This window comes from Diplodia seriata (assembly GCF_021436955.1).
Source record: "Diplodia seriata strain FDS-637 chromosome Unknown scaffold_9, whole genome shotgun sequence".
NCBI lineage: Eukaryota > Fungi > Ascomycota > Dothideomycetes > Botryosphaeriales > Botryosphaeriaceae > Diplodia > Diplodia seriata.
The window spans coordinates 2,173,034-2,190,930 of NW_027117316.1; the positions used below are offsets into that span (position 1 = coordinate 2,173,034).

The window sequence follows — 17,897 nt, forward strand, 5'->3', positions numbered from 1 at the left end:
TCCAGCAAGCCTAGAGAGGTCTTGAGGGTGATTTGAGTAGACTTGGGCGCAATCGCTGATGGTGTCTGGAGGGGCCCGTGCAACGTTGCGAATGGCCTCTAAATCCTCTTTGACACGCCGCTTTACATGTTGATGATGTTTTGCCACCTGAGATAGAACTCTGAGAAAAGGACTCAAACTACAAGCCCGCCGGCGTCTGTGCCATGTCGTGATTGTTCATGGACCCTTCCGAGTAAGTCTAAGCCAATCAGAGGTAGGCTATACCGGGGTGCGAGAACAAGTGCCTGACACATCAAGTGAAGACTCCACTGCCTCGGTGCTCAAGCTCACGCGCGGTCAAGCAATCAGGGTGCTCTATCGCTCTGCTGAAGTCGGGAGGAAAATGCGGCGCAAGGTTGCCATCTCTGCGGCAACGATTTGCTGGTTAGTATGGCCGGCAATGTGCCGTGAAGAGTGCTGAAGAGAGCTCGGTATCACAGCAGCTTGTGGGCCCGGTGCGTGCAGGCAGGTGCCCTCCGGGTGCCAGGTGAGTCTGCGGAAGCCAGACGGCAAACATCGAGCGACACACGGGCACGGAGCTCGACGGTTGCGCGTGGCTCTCAACCACCGAGATGTTTCTCCGCCCGCCGCTCCACGCTCCGTCTCTCAGTCCGAGCCTGGAAGAACTCAGGCCCGAAGTGCCTCGTCCAACAACATCTCGTGTCGCGACGATGGCAGCAAGTTGCGTTGCGGCCGCCCGAACGCGGAGCAGTGTCGACCATGCCGCAGAAAGCCAGCGCTGCGCACCATTGCGTGCCTCGAGGGCTGTCCGTTCGGCTAGCGCCATTACATAAGCCCTGTACTCGCGCAAACCAAAACGCGACTCGCTCGACGACCGACACCTGCCTCAACCCGCCAACCGCGCCGTCGCCCAAATAAGCTCCCATCTCGTCCCGCGCACGCCGTCCCGACGCGTCGTCTCCAATCCGGCGTCCCAGGCAAACATGTCGGAGCCCCAGTCGTACCCGTCGCCCAACGCCGCCCAGATGGCCGCCGGCGCCGCCGGCCTCTACGCCCACCCGAACGGCAACATGTCGCCAGCCGAGGCCTCGAGCGCCGTCGACCCGCACCTGTCGCTGCACAGCGGCCAGACTCTCGAGCAGGAGCTTTCGGCCCAGTTGCGCGGCGCCGCCGAGGCTCCAATGCCTGCCCAGCACCAGCAGCCGCAGCATGGTCTTCCGATGGCCCATGTTGGCCAGGTCCACACCCCCGTTCAGCAACCGTCGACACCCCAGCAGATGGCGCAGAATGCCATGAACATGGCCCAAGACCCGCACTACAGCCAGCAGGACAGCAACCAGAGGAAAAGGTCCAAGGTGTCGCGCGCCTGCGACGAATGTAGGAGGAAGAAGGTAGGAGGCGGTCGCGCCACTCGAGTCCCACGCGCCAACGCCTCTCTGACAAAGGCCAGATTCGCTGCGACGCGACGTCTGAAAATGGACCTGAGGCATGCACAAGCTGCAAGCGCACAGGCGCGCGCTGTCAGTTCAGCCGGCAGCCCATGAAAAGAGGACCGAGCAAAGGGTATCGTCCCCATCATACCCCTTCCTTTGCAAATTCGGCCGCCTATGCTCATTATGCCTAGTTACATCAAGGAATTGGCCGATCGACTTACCCGGCTCGAGTACGAGCAGCAGCAACAGGTTGGCCATTCTCCCCAAAGCGGACAACAACACTCGCAGGTCCCCGAGCTCCAGAGCTACCTTCAGTCTATGGGCGATCAAGGTATGGCCGGCTTAGCAGACTTTTCCGCCACTTCTCCCGCGCCGCATTACGGCAGCGAGCGGAAGAGGACCCATTCCATGTCCGAAGGTCCGGGCGACCAATTCCGAACTTCCTTGTCACAACCGCCTAACGGCGTTCAGCAATCATGGGATCGCAGGGAGCCGTTTGGCACCGGCTACGAACATGATGCTGCCGGCGCATTCTTCGAATTTAGCCAGAACGCCGATGTAGCAGTGAACGAGTAAGCACCCATTTTTGTCTTTTTGAGAACCTCACGCTGACTGTTCAGGTACTACCGCGTGATTCAAGACACGTACCCCGTTCTGCCGTTTGATTTGAGGAATTTGAAGGGCCGTCTGGCAAACTGCGACGCCAAGCTACGGGACGCGTTTACCGCTGCGATTGACTGCGCCGTCAGAGCTTGGCCGTCTACGAGCCTGGCCATGGAACCCAACCACCAAGATCGCTGCTACAAGGCTTACCAGATGCTGACATCGCTTGTTGGCACCACTGTCAAGCCTGCTGGCATCATCCTCGTTCAAAGCTTTTTACTACTCACGATCGAGGCCGACGTGCATGGCCCTCGCCGTTCGCAACCCCTTTCCTATCCGGACAGTCAGCCGTTGAAGGATATGTGCCTTGCTCAGGCCACTAGGGTTGCTACGAGCTTACGATTTGATGCCTTGATATTCCGACAGCGAGGTCAGGAGATTAGTCCAGACAATGATGAGGCGCTGGGTCGGCGTCTCTTCTGGGTTCTCTTCATCTTTGACCAACTGCATGCCATCAGCACAGCGACTACGCCTAGCCTCTCGGCTGAACGGAGCCACCTCACTGGCGATGACGAAACCCTCTTTGGACCTGTGACTTTTGCTCTGGCTCGTCTTTGCAAGGCTATGGGAGGCTTGCCCGATTACTATAGGACACTTGCGGAGTTCCCTCCCACTAACAATGACGTGCTGGCTTTGTACGACCCGAACAACGCCATCATGAAGATGACGAAGACGGCCTTCTTATCCTCTCTCGAGAGATTCTCCGAGACCCTCCCTTCAGATCCCCACCCGTTGATCCTTCTTGCCTACTTCCACGTCCATCTTCTCATTGTCCGCTACACACCCGGCTCTGAACCTGGTGAGATCTTGCATGACGCGACAGCCATTGTCACTCACCTGCAGAGACACCAGGCTCTTATCACAACGCCGCACCACCACTTTGCCGCTCTGGCCGCCCTAACGCTAGGCGAGCTAGCCGAAAAAGACGAGACCAGGGAGGAATCGCTGCGCCTGCTAGGGGAGCTGGAAGGTGTTTTGAACCGCAACAAGGTCGAAGGCGATCTCGGCTGGGACGCCAGCGTCCGCGAGTACGCCGGCAAGAAGCGCTCGTCCATCAACGAGTCCAACGGCGGCGCGTCGTCGACGATGCTCGAGCACCTGGCCGAGGCGGCCGTCGGCGAGCGGAGGGACTCGGGCTCGAAGGCGTCGCCTTCGGAGAACCGGCCCGGGAGCAGCAGCGGTGGCGGCGGGGCCGATCCGCCGAAGGACGACATCAGCAACGCGGCCGCGGCCGCGGCGGCGGCCGTTGCGGCGGCGGCGTCCCTCAACCAGAGCTTGCATTTCAACCCTGCGAACTTGGTCAGAGACGGCTACTTGAACATCCTCGCCCAGGTGCTAAATCAGCAGCAACCGCAGCAACACTGAGTCAGTCTGTGCCTTTTTTTTTTCTCTTCTTATTCCACAGGCACGAGTGCTGGCTAGCGCTGCTCTGTCGCGTGTTGCTCGTTCGCTGCGGTCTCGTTCGTCTTTCTACTCCCTCCTCTCCCCTTTCACCCCCTTTTTTTTTCTTTTCTTTTTTCGTTCAAAATAGCCGGGAACGGTGGACGACGTATGTACCAGGCGATCGAGGGGAGTAAGTAGCACAGACAAGGAAGCGCAGCGGCTGCGGCGGGGGATTCGAAGAAGAACCAAAAAAAAAAAAAAAAAACATCAAGCGGGGCATACCATACCCCCATTCCTCTTCGTTTTCCTTGAGATTAATAATGGGGGTCCATCGCTTGTACTCTCTCTCACATTGGGAGCCGGTGGTTCCTGGGAATGACAGCTGGTTGTATTGTAGCAGTTTGATGATGATGATGATGATGAGGGGGAGAAAATCCGGGATACAGGCAAATGATGTCATGTTGGATGCTGATTTGGGGCATGAATTGTTGCGTGTGCGTGAGAGGCCTTGAATGTTTTGTCTTGAAGTTGCGCTGTGCATTATCTAGGCGCGAGACGACGACGACTATGAACAACCGCCCAGCAGCCCACCCGCCCTCCTTCTCCCACGATCCAAAACCCAACCCGACCATGAACAACCCCGTTAGGACAGAAGAGACGACGAATACGAAATGCGCGAATTATGAACCTCTGATAGTATTTGTTCTCCGGTGCTACGGCCAAAAAAAAAATAGGAGTGGTAGTGAAAGAAAACAAAAGATGCTAAAAGGGAAGCCCCGGTTACGCAACGCGACGCAACGCAACGCAACGGCTTCGAAGCCCCTCCGTATAATCTCTCTCTCCACTGTGTGTCTCTTCCTCCTCGACTTCCTTTCTTCCCCCACGCCTAAGCGTCCTCCTCGATCTCTTATCGGAAAGGCCCCGGGGCACTGCTGGCAAATGCTAGCTGACTCTCTTCATCGTGAACGTACAAGTCAAAAGCGCGAAAAGAGACCAAAACAAAAAATTGCTCAAAAGAAATAAACCGAAGTCCATCGCTTGTAATCACAAACTCCTCGCCCGCTTTCATCTATTTCCCGAAGCAGCTAAAAAAATGAAGACAAACGTAACCGCGTACCGAGACAAAGCGTTATTCGGAAGGAAAAAAGAGAATGGAGAGGAAAGCAAATAGTGAAAATATTCGCAGGAGTGAAGCGAATAATCCAATCTGGTCTGGATGCAATTGAAAAAAAAAAAAGCCTTTCTTGAGCGTGGGGACAGTGAAGCCCGACGAAAGACGAAAATGACCATTTTGCGCCAGAGATGCCGAGAAAAAAAAAAGGAAATCGAGATTGGAATACAATCAGGTCTGCGGGCGGGAGAGATTACTGCAGCAAGTTTGCTTTACGCTCCTCTCCATGGGCTGCCGCCTCTCCTCCTGCTTGTGCTGTCCCTCACCTCGTCCACACTTCTACGTCCAGCCTGGTGGGTGCCCAACTCGCTCATGGTGAAAAGCAACGGTTCATCATCATCCAAGTTGGCAGCCACGCTGAGGGGCCTAGACGAGAAGCTGAAACGACTGCCGGCCCGGCTACTCCGTCCACTTACGAGACCGCTATCACTCTCACCACGCTCGGATGCGGCACTGCGCCTTCCGTCGCTCGGGCCGCTTTGCTGGACACGGGTGCGATATGCAAGGCTCGGAGTTGTTGTGCGAGCTGCTCCGGCAGAGCGCGTGCGAGTGTGGCTGGTCAGAAGCGTCTGTGGGCTCGTCTCAGCATCGGCAGCGCCCTCATCTTCGCCAGCAGGAGCAGAATCTGAAGTGGATGTTGGTTCTTGTACTCCAGCATGCAGCAGTTCGCTGAGGCTCAGATCTGGACGGTCATCGGTTGGCAGACTTGCACTACGCAAGCCAAACATTTCGGTCTCATCCTCAAGAGTGTTGCGATTCTGTTGGCTAACCGAAGAGCTGCGGCGGGCATAGGCCCAAGGGCGAGGCGAGGTGGGAATATCAATGGCGTTGGATCCTTCGCGTTCGCGAGTGGTGGAGTCACTACCGGTATCGCCGGTTCCGGTCTCTTCTTCGAGTCGACGAACCCGCGGACTGCGGCTACGGGTCTGTTCGGAGTAGTCGATGATGCTGTTTGCACTTAGACGAGAAGGAATGGCAGGAGTGTGGGGCGTATGCGGAGAAATAGGCTTTCCGGGGCTGGAAGAAGTGGAGACTGATGCGCCGGCGATCATTCCAGGAACATTCGAGATCTGTCGGCTTGACGAGCTAGAAGAGCGGTGCAAATGCAAGGACGAGGAGATGGAGTCAGAGAGTGCTGCGTTCGATTCGCGCATGCGTTGGTACTTCGACAATGCAGCAGTCGTGCGCCGCATGGAAGCATCACGAGACGCAGAATCTGTACGGTTCAAGCTCTTTAGATCTTTCTTCTGCTCCAATAGTTTCAGGAAGTCTGAAATGTTATCCTCGTCAGTCTGCACTGAGCCTGAGCTTCCGCCTTCCAGTCGCTGTGCAGACGAGGAAGTACTGCCCTTTCCGCTACTGTTGTTGTCATCCTCAACCTTGCTGGAAGTGCCTCCGTACGAGGGCCTATTGCGACGATTGCTAAAGCTGCTGCTGTAGCGGGAGATTGGCGCAGGCTTGGGAGAGCTGGAAGCCGAAGACGCAATAGCTGTTTCGTTGGGAAGCGAATGCCCGGATGGTGCCCTCAATGCTGCCTGAGGAAGAGCGTTCAATGAGCTTCTGTTCCGCGTGTGGCCCAGAGCCGCATGGCCGGAGCCGGGCCTTCCCAGGGACGTGCTGGGCGAGTAGACGCCAGGCACAGGAGAAGAAGACAGCGATCCGGCCTTGAAAGGATTCGCAGGTTGGAACGACACCGATGTCCTCCGGGGGGAAGCCGGACTCTCAGCATCCGTACCTCTCAGGGAAGACTTTGACCCGGTTGCAATGCGATGATTGGGTGGAATCTTCTGGGGCGGCGATTCAGGTGAACCCATATCCTTGGCGTTACGAAGAGCTGACATCGGGCTCGTTCCAGTAGCCCCCGCCTGGTGGAACGTAGACAAGCTTCCATAAGCCTCACCCCGCCCATGCATGTCCGTCTGAGGATTTCTACCTGTGGGCAATGATCCGGGAACACGCTCGGGATAAGAAGGCGGAAAAGAGTAGTCGTCCATACCCATGAAGTGGGAGCTCAGAACAGACTCAGACTTCTCGACGCGGAAATCAGTATTGCCCCTGTACTGGACTTGAATACCTAAGAGGCCAATAGGTGATTTGACTGAATCGAACTCGTGCGATTGTGCCTTGGAATCAGCGCCCGGGTAGAGTGGGAGGTCCAGAGTGTCTCTTCGTGGGCTCTTGAACATGCCGTTGGAAATGCGGTATCTCAGAGGCAACACGGGATGTGTCGTAGGCTGTTTAGTAATTTGCCTGTAGTATCTCCATGCAGGTAGAAATCTTGTGTAAGTGTACAACGAGCGGAACAGTGGAATCCCGTTCTTGTAGACAAGCGGTAACATCCTGTTGGCATCGGGATCCATCTTCTGGTTATCCGTGACTTCGACGTTCCATCGTTCCAAGACAACCTGAGTAGGTCGGCCGGAGCGGCTGGAGGGTCGTGTTGTCGCCGGAGTAGATCCGTTCAATGCCTCAGCTACATCCCAGAGCTTTCCATGCTCATCCACAATGGCTAGAGCTTCGCCATCCGCCAGATCCTTTGTATCCAGGTAGACCTCGATGCAGAGAGGAGGCGGCGGACTGTTGACGAGGTCGGTCGCTGTCCATTCACGGAGGTCATCGTTGTAGGCATCCGTTTCATCGAGCAGAAGGCTAAACTATGGTCGGGGTTATTATTGCATTCCCAATGAAAGTTGCCTGAAAGCGGCATCAGGTTGTGGGAGAGTGGAAGACGTGTTACTTACCCATTTGCTCTGGCGAAGCTCACCCCTGGCACTGAAAGCTTTCGGAAGCTCGGTTCTCGCAGACAGCACTGTGAGTGTCGCCTTCTTGAAGAATTGCTGGGAGAGACGATTAGTCAGAAGAAGATCTACAATAATATGGTGCTCAACGTACCATGATGACCTGATTGAGCTTCTTCTGCGTGCGCTCCTCCTCGGTCTCTCCATAGAAGTCGGGCTCACCGCCATCGCTGGCTTTCTCAATGTAATCGGAACCGGTGTCACTGCGAGCAGTTGCATGCGACGCCACCGTCGATGCAGACTCGGAACGTATGTGAGCCATGTCTCTCGGGTTGTTCGTTCTGGAAGGGTTCGTGCGCGGCGAGTTTGCCGAGGAGGCGGCTCTCGGAGACGGGCGTGGGTGTTGGTGCATAACGGCGGCCAAGCTTCGAGAGCACTGGGAGAGGGAAGATGCGGGTGGTGCGAAGCTGAGATGAGTGCGCGGTGTCTAAGGGAAGTGTGCAAGATGGAAACCTGGGTACCAAGCCATTACGAGCGAGCGCAGTCAGGACTGTAGCTTTGGTGCAGTGTCAGCGGCGGGCCCGCAGTGGGGTAGCAAGGCGGTTTTCGCAGGCTCCAGGATTCTCAAGGTGGTGAGGGCGACGGGGCGCTCAGGCAGCCATGATCGTCGAGGTTGGCGCGGCGGTATCTAGGATGCCTCAGGCGGCGAAATAGGTCGGCGGAGCTCTGCGCTCACAGCGTCGTATGCGAAGGCGCGCTCGTGGGGATGGAGCGCAGGTACGCGGCGTGTAGGGCCAGGAGAGGATGTTGGAGAGGCAGCGTGGCGGCGGACGAGTCAAGAGTGCTCAAAGTGCAAATGCTAGCTCCATGTGACTGGTCCGAGTGACGCTGATGACTGGGAGGTCGACTAGGGCTGCAGGTACCGAGAGGGAGACGGCACGGCTGAGGTTGGGTGAGCGCGGGCGGAGATTGAAGGGAGAGAGGCGTGCAGCGGCTGTGGGCGAGAGGAGAGAAGGAGAGACGTGCACAGGGTCGGGGCGTGGATGCTGGCGTGGAGGTGTACGAGCAGAGCAACGGTCTGGGGGAGCTCACGGGCGATCCGCGGCAGCGAAGCCGGCGCGCTAAGCCGCCAGCTCCGCGTGGGTGCTGTGGGGCGGCCACACAGGGCGGCGACTCACCTGGCGGGCGAAGTGATGCTGGCGCAAGTCGACCTTTCGGAACGCTGGACTGCACGCTGCGATGTGCGCCGCTGCTGTCGCTCTCCCGCCGGCGAGGATGGCGAGGCCGCGACTCTCTCTGGCTGGATGCGCGCCCAGCATGCATCAGGCACGCGCCGATTTAGGCCCGACCGCCGCTGACCGGTGCGTGACTTGGTCTCGTGCTGTCGTCGCGCTGCTCTATTGCAGTCGTTGCCGTGCCAGCGATTATTGGTTGGCGCGGACAAAGCGGCCGCCGTCCTTTGACGCTCAACACCAGCGATGGCGCGATAAGGTCGCCCTCCTTATCGCGCCAGCTCCAAGCTTGCATTAGCACCCGCAACCCGCCCGGCCTACTCCCCCATTGGCCTCGCTCCTGCCGCGGCGCTCGACTGTCACCGCCCGAAGCGCGTCGGCCCATGGCGTCAGCGAGGATGCCACGCCGAGGCACTCGACGTTGTGCCATCACAAACGGCGCCTACCAACGCATCTCGCCCAGCTGTCCGCGCACAGGCGCTCGCGCCCATGGCTGCGCCTGCGCACGCTTTGATGTCCTCGAAGCCCGCGCGCGTTTGCTGGCACGCAGGTCAGTGAGGTGTCTGGGCTCCGCAGCGCTCACGCTCAGCCTCACGCCCAGCAGCGCCATGGCAGCCGTGGTCGAAGGATCGCACGCGTCGGGAAGCTCATCACACATCAGTGGTATGACGTTATCTTCAGCCTCGCTGGGCGTGTGACGGCACCAGCGACTCAGGCGCCTCCTCGGACGGGCTAGGGCGCTGCAAGGTAACCAGGACACAACGTGCGATGACGGAGGAACACTAACCTTATTCCCTGTGTGCTCAACCAAGGAGAAAGTCGTGGTTATTTCGCTCGAACACTGCGGCCGCTGCTCGGCCCCGGCAGGATGAGCCGAGAGGGAAGGGTCCAATCTTCAACGGGGGCCCCGTCAGTGCACAGTGAAACCGCCGTCAGCCACCTACCCTCGCCACCATGGAAACCGCTCACTTCCTGTGCTCACGCGCCGCGTCTACTTCTCGAAAATCCCACCCCCCCGATGTCGATTTCGACTGGCCAGACCACGGAAGATGGAAGACCACTTCATTCGTGAGCTGCCTAAATTGGAACTCCATGTCCACATCGAGGGTACATTGACTCCTGAGTTCCGCTGGAAATTCGCTCGGAAGAACCATGTCCCCCTGCCGTACGACTCGTTGGATGCCCTGCGCAGCAGCTACCAGACCATGTATAATCACCGTAAAGAGCTTCACGGGGACAACGGCCTGCCGACATTTCTAGAAGTGTACTATGGTGGGGTCGAGGTTCTCCGCACCGAAGACGACTTTTACGAGCTCGCTATGCAATACTTGCGCAAAGCATCGTCCATGAACGTGCGTTACGCTGAGCCGTTTTTCGACATTCAAGCGCACACGAGGCGCGGCGTTCCCGTAGCCGCTGTCATGGAAGGCTTGACACGCGCAAAGGCAGACGCTGCAAGTGAGCTGGACGTCCGTTGCAACTGGATTCTCTGTTTTCTGCGAGACATGAGCCTGGAATCGGCAATGCAAGCCTACGAGGCATGCAGGCCCTACCAAGGCACCGTCTTTTGCGGCGTTGGGCTCGATAGCAACGAGTACAACCGGCCGCCGACCCTGTTTGATGCCGTATTTCAGCAGGCAAGAGCGGATGGCCTCAGGATCACAAGCCACTGCGACGTTGGGCAAAAGGACACGCACGCGCACATCGAGCAGGTTGCGAGCCGAATTGCTGGTCACGGCGCCGATAGAATCGACCACGGACTGAACGCCGCTGAAAGGCCGGAACTGATGGAGCTGATCAGGAGGAGAGATCTGGGCATGACACTTTGTCCGCATGCTTACCACCGTCGCAACCCCACGGAGTACGTCTTCCCGCTAGTGCGGAAGCTTTTCGACGCCGGTATCAAAGTCACGGTCAATTCCGACGACCCGACATACATGCACAACATGTGGGTGGAGGATAATCTGAGGCTCGTGCAGCAACACTGCCACTTCACTCGACGTGAGCTGATACGCTTGCAAATGCACGCTGTCGATATATCCTGGTGTGATCTCGATCTCAAGGGGATTCTTATGGAAGAGTTGACGAGATTTGGCCAGGTCTGGTGCGACTAAATCTGACCCCCGGACGGCTGGACGTTATCGAACACGCGTCTCATCAATGAACATGTTGTAGTTCTTGAACCCTTTTCATTAATGCCTGGACGATGCAAATGGAGCATGCGCACCATACGAGAGGATGCACCTAACTGCCCAGGATCCTGCGTGATACTAAGACGACTGGCTAGAGGCAATCTGAAGCAATGCACTAGGCGCGAGAGCTTATCTTGTGTTCTTGGCAACTTCAACTGCGACCACATTTCAACCAAACAACGTCTCTTCATTGTCATTTAGCTAGCCGCCACTGACCAGCAATCCATGCAACTTAGCCGCCTCCAGAAGCTCGTGTAACCTCGAAATAGCCGACAGCCGACGAGTCGGGCCATGCGCGGGCAGGCCGATCACCGCCCTCACCGATAGCGATAACCACGCCTGTAAGGAAACAAGCCTATGCATAAAACCCGAAGGATCATGTCCACGACGCCTAGTGTGACTTTTGCTGCCTCATCGACAACTCCCGGCCGTTCCCCGGAGCTGTCATCGTCGTCTCGAGCCTGGCCGACACTTTCTGCCCCAGGCTCCAGACACCCCCGCCGCAGGCCTGCTGATTCAACCACACCACTCTTGGCAGACGACGATATGATCGACAAAGACGCCGAAGTTACGGCCACCGCTTCTGAGGCCGGAGAATGGCAAGGTGGAGAGGGCCACGTTGACTCTGCGCTGGCCAAGAGAGTTTTACGGAAAATTGATATGCGGTTGATACCTTTGTTATTCATAACCTACAACTTGAATTTCATGGACAAGACAATTCTCTCGAGTGCGTCCGTATTCGGCTTGAAGGATTCTACGGTAAGCTGTGATGAATCAAAACCTCGAGCTATAAGCACTAACTGTTGGTAGAATCTCCACGGCACACAATATAGCTGGGTATCCTCGGTACGTCTACACTTGCTACGCTGTGGTTGCTACCGCTAATAATGTTGCAGGTATTCTACTTCGGCTACCTCTTCTGGTCGTACCCGACCTCTATCCTAATCCAGCGCCTGCCGGTTGGGAAGTATGTGGCTATCAACACCTTCTTCTGGGGAGCTGTCGTCGCCCTCACTGCCGCTTGCACGAATTTCGGAGGTCTCATCGCTGTACGATTCCTTCTTGGCGTAGCAGAGGCCACCATCTCCCCGGCATTTCTCTACATAACCTCATCATGGTTTACCAGAGCCGAAATCCCCACGCGCGTCGGCATCTGGTTCGCCGGCAACTCGCTGGGCGGCGTGTTCGCCAGCTTCATCGCCTACGGAATCGGCCATATCTCGCACCCAATCCAGCCGTGGCAATGGCTCTTCATCGTCCTCGGAATCGCGACCTTCGTCTGGGGCCTACCTCTGTACTTTCTGCTGCCCGACTCCATCTCCTCGGCCAACTTCCTCACCGCCGAGGAGAAGCGCTGCGCAGAGCAGCGCGTGGCCGTGGCCGGCACGGGCAAAGCCAAGCACACGTGGCAGCCGTCGCAGCTGCGCGAGTGCCTGCTCGACCCGAAAACGTACTTCTTCTTCGCCATCTCGCTGCTGACGCAGATCCCGAACGGCGGGACGCAGAACTTCGGCAACCTCGTGCTCAAGGGCTTCGGCTTCACGTCGCTCCAGTCGACGCTCGTCACGCTGCCGTCGTCCTTCATCGCCTTCTTCACCATCATGGGCACCGGCCGGCTCGCGGGCCGCTTCGCCAACGTCGCCACGTACCTGATCGTCGCCGTCGTGCTGTGCCCCGTCGCCGGCTCCGCCATCATCTACGCGACGAGCGTGCCGCGCGGCGTCAAGCTGTTCGGCTACTACCTGCTGTCGACCGGCCCCGGCGCCGTGCCGCTCGCCATGAGCTTGGTCGGCGTCAACTACAAGGGCAGCACCAAGAAGATGAGCATGACGGCCATCCTGTTCTGCGCGTACTGCGCCGGTAACATCGCCGGCCCGCAGTTCTTTGTCGAGAGCGAAGCCCCGCATTATCCCACGGCGTTCAGGGCCATCATGATTTGCTACGCGTTAGTTGTAGGCGTCGCGATGGGGCTGAGGGCCTATTTGATTTGGGAGAATAAAAGGAGGGATCGGAAGGAAGGGGTGGTGGATGGCGATGGAGGGGCCGGGGAAACGGTGGATGTGGAGGGCGAGGATGAGGAGCTGACGGATTGGTCGACCAAGGGATTCAGGTACAGGATGTGAGGATTAGGACCGGTAAGATCTAAAAGAGTCACGTATCATGGGCTCATGTTCCCAGGGCGAGAGTTGATTCGAGATGGATGTCAGGTTTCTAGATATTTCAAGAGCAGTAGCCGAAGATCGGATTTGCTCACGCACTTTTTTCCCAAAAAAACGGCCAGAGGCTGTAAACATTCTAGAGCACATCCAAGGTTCAACAAAGCTCAAGACCAATGCCAGCTTCAGCCATCTGACACTATGCCAAAAGCGGTATCCTGGTCAATTGACAGCCTTCGCAGCCTCGCCGCCACAACCAATGCTTTGTTCACATCTCAAGGCATGTCTCACATAACAAGCCTGTCAGACGGTCCGTATTTCCTGCACGACGCAGCATCTCCGGAAAAGGAGCTTAGCAAGGTTACACAACGGCTACCACCCGCGCCTTGGTTCACCAGGCCAAGCTGGCTGAATGCGGCGTGGCTTGATCAGAAACGCGGGGTTTGACTTGGCACTTTACCGCCGTTGGGTGCCCTCGTCTTCCACATTCTACCGAACCAGTGATCGTGGCTTTGTATGCTGTGGTCCTGAGGCTTGCAGCTTCTAGAAGTCAACTATTCTTGAACTCTTTGAGTTTCCTATGAGAATGGCTGCTGGGGTTTTCATCTACCGAACGTCCGACCACCAGTGTTTTTGGCAGCACAATCGCCGATCCCGTTCAGCCAAACCCAATCATTTTTGTTTCTTACTGTTGCACAACAGACACCTCCTAGTCGGGTGACCTATCACAGCGTCCAGACCCCAGAAACTTCAGAGGATTGTCGTTGATGCGACAAGCTGGACGACGTGGGCTCACGTAGCTCTTCAGCGCGAATGCCGATGTATACTTGCTACTGGAATCAGCAATGTCTACTTCCAGCCATCCCGCTCTTGGCTGCTGCCCCCGTTATTTTCCCCAGACCGCCAAGCGCTTCTCTCATCCATCACGCAGTTAGCCCGGCGTCCGGTTCTTTCCCATGCACTCCCCGGCCGCATTGGCCAACTCTTGCTGCACGCTCCGCTGCGCCGTGTCCCCAACTGGCGGATAAATGTCGAGAGGAACGAAATACAGCCACGCTGAAGAACTATATACATGCCCTGATCTCCGCAGCTCGGTCAGAAGGTGTTTCCAGTGGTTTGTGCGAGCGAGCGAGCTCAGAAGACCATTGTTCTCCCGCTGCCGAGCTACACGACTGAACCACCACCGCAACCATGGGCATCACATCCCACGCTGATGGGGCGGCGGACCCTATCCTGCAGCGCATGGCCGACGAGGACAAGGTGCCATGGTACAAGAAGCCAAACATGCGCAAGCTCTACTTCCTGCTGTTTCCGACGTGTATGGGTGTCGAGATGACGTCCGGCTTCGACTCGCAGATGATCAACGCAGTCCAGCTGGTCGATCCGTGGAAAGAATGTTAGTTTTACATCCCCTGTTTCCATGCCTCTGCTGACGGGCTCCTTAGACTTCAACTACCCGACGGGCTCACTGAAGGGCATCATCGCGGCCATCTACTCTCTCGGCGCCATCTGCGCCCTTCCGTTCATTCCACTTGTCAACGATCGCTTCGGGCGCCGCTGGTGCATCTTCTTCGGCTCCAGCGTCATGATCGTTGGAGCACTTCTGCAAGGCTTCTCAAACGGAGGTACGTGGACTTCCTCGCCACTACTAACCATTCCCAACTCCTGACCACGAAACTTTCTACAGTGGCGATGTACCTCGTAGCGCGCTTCCTTCTCGGCTTCGGCATTCCCTTCTGCATCGTCGCAGCCTCGTCCCTGATGGGCGAGCTGGGCTACCCCAAAGAGCGGCCGATCCTCACCTCCATGTTCAATGCATGTTGGTTCGTCGGCTCCATCCTCGCCGCCGGCATCACCTTCGGCACGCAGCAAGTGCCATCGGACTGGGCGTGGCGGATCCCGTCGCTGCTGCAAGCGGTGCCGTCGGTGCTGCAAGTGACGTGCATCTTCTTCATCCCGGAATCGCCGCGCTTCCTCATCAGCCGCGACCGGCACGAGGAGGCGCTGGCGATCCTGGTCAAGTACCACGCCGAGGGCGACGCAAGCTCAGACTTCGCGCACGCCGAGATGGCGCAGATCCAATCGACCATCAAGCTCGAGCTCGAGCACAGCAAGCAGTCCTGGCTCGACCTCGTGCGCACGGCGGGCATGCGGCGGCGGGTGCTCATCTGCTCGCTGCTCGGCCTGTTCACGCAGTGGAGCGGCAACACGCTCATCAGCTACTACCTCGACGACCTGCTCACGCTCATGGGCTTCCGCGACCCGCAGTTCAAGGGCAAGCTCAACGTCGGCCTCACGTGCTGGCAGTTCGTCAACGGCATGGCCGTCGCCCTCGTCGTCAAGCGCTTCCGCCGCCGCGCCATGTACCTGACGTGCACCGCCTCCCTGCTCGCCGTCTACGTCGGCTGGACCGTCTCCATGGAGCGCTTCCTCACCGGAGGCTCCGTCGTCGCCGCCCGCCTGACCCTCTTCTTCATCTTCCTCTACTCGCCCGCCTACAACATCGGCTACAACGCGCTGACTTACACTTACCTCGTCGAGCTGTTCCCCTATGCCCAGCGCGCCAGCGGCCTGTCCGTGTTCCAGTTCTGGGGACGGGGCGCCGGCTTCTTCACGACTTTCGTGAATCCGATCGGGTTGGAGGAGATCAAGTGGAGGTGGTTGCTGGTCTATTGCTGTTGGATAGCATTCGAAATCGTCGTCGTGTACGTCTTGTTCCCCGAGACCAGTGGGAGGACGTTGGAGGAGCTGGCGTTCTGTAGGTCTCGCAATTGTCCCATCACCCCCCGGGCTGCGTTTGATGCTAACAGGACGAAGTGTTCGAGGACAAGCAGCTCGCAGACGAAACGACCGCGGCAGTGGAAAAACAGATCCATCACGAGGATATGCCGGCGAAGGACGGGGTGACCAGCCACGTCGAGGCAGTTCGGTCGGCCTGAAAGTACACAAGGAGAGAGGTCACGGTTTATTTGGGAATGTTGACAGTGCTTTTGCGTTGATTGCAGCCTTACGGTGTGGAAATGGTATCTTGATATGAACACAATCCGCGCTTCTAATCAAACGTGATCTTCTTGCCTTGGAACTGCGCATTTCCGAGCTTCGCCTTCTCCTTGGCCAACTTCGCGGCCTCCCAGCTGGGATGAAGTTTACCGCCGTCGTCCCTGTGATTCTTCTTCTTGCCCAGCTCCACCAAGTTTGCATCTGTAGCCTTAGGGCCACGGCCGCCAGAACTGAAGTCTCTCTTATCTCTTCCGAACTTGCCCTTCCTGCCACCATCGCCGTCGACTGCGCCGCGCTTCGCATCCCATCCAGCATTCCTGTCCTTCTTTTGCTTCTCTGTCTGCTTGGCCAAGTGCTTTGCGCCCTTCCCATACTTCTTCTCCCACAGTTGCTGTCTTGCGCGCTGGCCACGGCGGTTCTTCTTTGGTGGCGCGATCTCGTCGTCCAGATCTTCAGCCTCGGAGTCCGAACCGCTGATGTAACCAACAGCCGAGAGCGAAGGGAGAAAGGTAGATTTGTTCGCCACAACCGCCGCCTTTTCTTTCGACTTCGACTTCGCCCTGGGTTCCTGTTCCGAAGACTCCTCCTCCTCCTCGTCTGAGAAAGCCGGTTCAGACGAGGCCGACGGCGACGCCTCGCGCGAGGACGGAGGCGTGAAAGACAGGTCACGGACGGGTTGGTACGCCCCCTTCTTGAGCTTGATCTCCACGTCTTCACCTTCAGACTCCGAGTCCGAAGACGCCGCTATGCGGTCGGAGAAGCCCGCAAACTCCTCGCTGTCCCACTCGGCCTCATCTCCGCCGTTCTCCTCGCCACTCTCCTCGTCGCCGACTTCCTCCTCCTCCTCCCCATCATCCTCTCCAGACGAGCTCTCCACCACCTTGGCCTTCTTCCCAGCCTTCTCCTCGCCCCTCGCCCTCTTCGCCTGTGGCGGCCCCTTCGCCTCATCGTCCAGGCCCAGAATCGCCCTCACATCCCTCACCACCTCCGCCATGGCCTTCTTCGTCGGATGCGCATTGAACAACCGCGCCTGCACATCCATCGCCTCCTTCGCCAACTGCGCCGCCGGTAGTACCTCCCCTCCCTCCCCTCCCTCCCCTCCCTCCCCATCCTTCTTCTTCCCCACCACCACCTTCAACACCCCCTCCCCCGCCCCCACCCCCACCCCCACCCCCAGGCCCCCCTTCTCCACCACCCACGGCGGCAACGCCTCATGCTCCCTCACGCTCTTAATCTTCAGCAACGTCCTGTACAGCTGCCTCTCAGCCACCTTCGCGTAATCCATCCTTTTCAGCGCCTCTATCTCTCGATCGATCCGCGCGACAATCCCTCCTCCCTCGTTCTTGTCCGTCGCCGCCGTCGCAGCCGTCTTGCGCCGCCGCGACAGCTTTTGCCGCTCGAAGCCGCGCGCGACCTTGAGCGCCTTGACGAGCTGTTTCTTGCCCTGCTCGAGGCGGGCGGGGAGGTTTTTGCGCTGTTTGGCGGCCGTCGTGGTGGAGGAGGTGGTGGCGGCATTGCGGCTGGTTTTTTTTGTGGTTTGGTGGTCGGGCGAGGATGCGGCGGCGTCGGAGTCGTAGGAGGTGTTGCGGTTCGAGGCCGAGCGGTCGTCGCGCTTGCGTTTGGGCATGTTGGGTGGTGTTTGGTGGTTGCTGCCGTGTATGTGTGTGTGCGGGTGAGGTCGCGCGGGTTATGTCGGATTGGTGTGGAGAGATGAGGGACTTTGGTGTATATCCCTTTCGAAGGCCCCGAGACCTAAACTGTGGTGGACGGTGGCGGAGGGAAAAAGAAACTTTGCTGGGTCGAGGACGGGAAGATGTTGGAGCTTTTGCGCGCGGGAAAGTTTTGGGAAGCGCGAGTCAGAACGACTGGCCAGGATCCAGATTGGCGAGTCAGACAGTCACTTCGTGTTCAAAAAGCTGTCACTTGAGG

At 57.9% G+C, this 17,897-nt stretch overlaps 6 protein-coding genes across 6 annotated transcripts; 4 read left to right on the plus strand and 2 right to left on the minus strand.

The window, feature by feature from the left end:
- Positions 1-983: 983 nt before the first annotated feature.
- RGT1 (Glucose-responsive transcription factor) lies at positions 984-3,461 on the plus strand (the record flags this gene model as incomplete). Its single annotated transcript, XM_066780469.1, has 3 exons — positions 984-1,357; positions 1,625-2,005; positions 2,054-3,461. 3 exons carry the CDS (start codon positions 984-986, stop codon positions 3,459-3,461), a joined length of 2,163 nt encoding a protein of 720 aa, XP_066629698.1.
- Positions 3,462-4,862: 1,401 nt separating this feature from the next.
- Positions 4,863-7,710, minus strand: ATG13 (autophagy protein 13; the record flags this gene model as incomplete). Its single annotated transcript, XM_066780470.1, has 3 exons — positions 4,863-7,304; positions 7,392-7,487; positions 7,543-7,710. 3 exons carry the CDS (start codon positions 7,708-7,710, stop codon positions 4,863-4,865), a joined length of 2,706 nt encoding a protein of 901 aa, XP_066629699.1.
- Positions 7,711-9,669: 1,959 nt separating this feature from the next.
- On the plus strand, positions 9,670-10,734 carry SLS55_009067 (uncharacterized protein; the record flags this gene model as incomplete). Its single annotated transcript, XM_066780471.1, has 1 exon — positions 9,670-10,734. One exon carries the CDS (start codon positions 9,670-9,672, stop codon positions 10,732-10,734), a length of 1,065 nt encoding a protein of 354 aa, XP_066629700.1.
- Positions 10,735-11,358: 624 nt separating this feature from the next.
- SLS55_009068 (uncharacterized protein) lies at positions 11,359-12,935 on the plus strand (the record flags this gene model as incomplete). Its single annotated transcript, XM_066780472.1, has 2 exons — positions 11,359-11,571; positions 11,709-12,935. 2 exons carry the CDS (start codon positions 11,359-11,361, stop codon positions 12,933-12,935), a joined length of 1,440 nt encoding a protein of 479 aa, XP_066629701.1.
- Positions 12,936-14,159: 1,224 nt separating this feature from the next.
- Positions 14,160-15,907, plus strand: SLS55_009069 (uncharacterized protein; the record flags this gene model as incomplete). The annotated part of the gene is made up of 4 exons (XM_066780473.1): positions 14,160-14,364; positions 14,414-14,593; positions 14,656-15,726; positions 15,786-15,907. The coding sequence occupies 4 exons, from the start codon at positions 14,160-14,162 to the stop codon at positions 15,905-15,907; spliced, it is 1,578 nt and encodes a 525-aa protein (XP_066629702.1).
- Positions 15,908-16,020: 113 nt separating this feature from the next.
- Positions 16,021-17,595, minus strand: SLS55_009070 (uncharacterized protein; the record flags this gene model as incomplete). Its single annotated transcript, XM_066780474.1, has 2 exons — positions 16,021-17,025; positions 17,194-17,595. The coding sequence occupies 2 exons, from the start codon at positions 17,593-17,595 to the stop codon at positions 16,021-16,023; spliced, it is 1,407 nt and encodes a 468-aa protein (XP_066629703.1).
- Between the last annotated feature and the right edge of the window lie 302 nt (positions 17,596-17,897).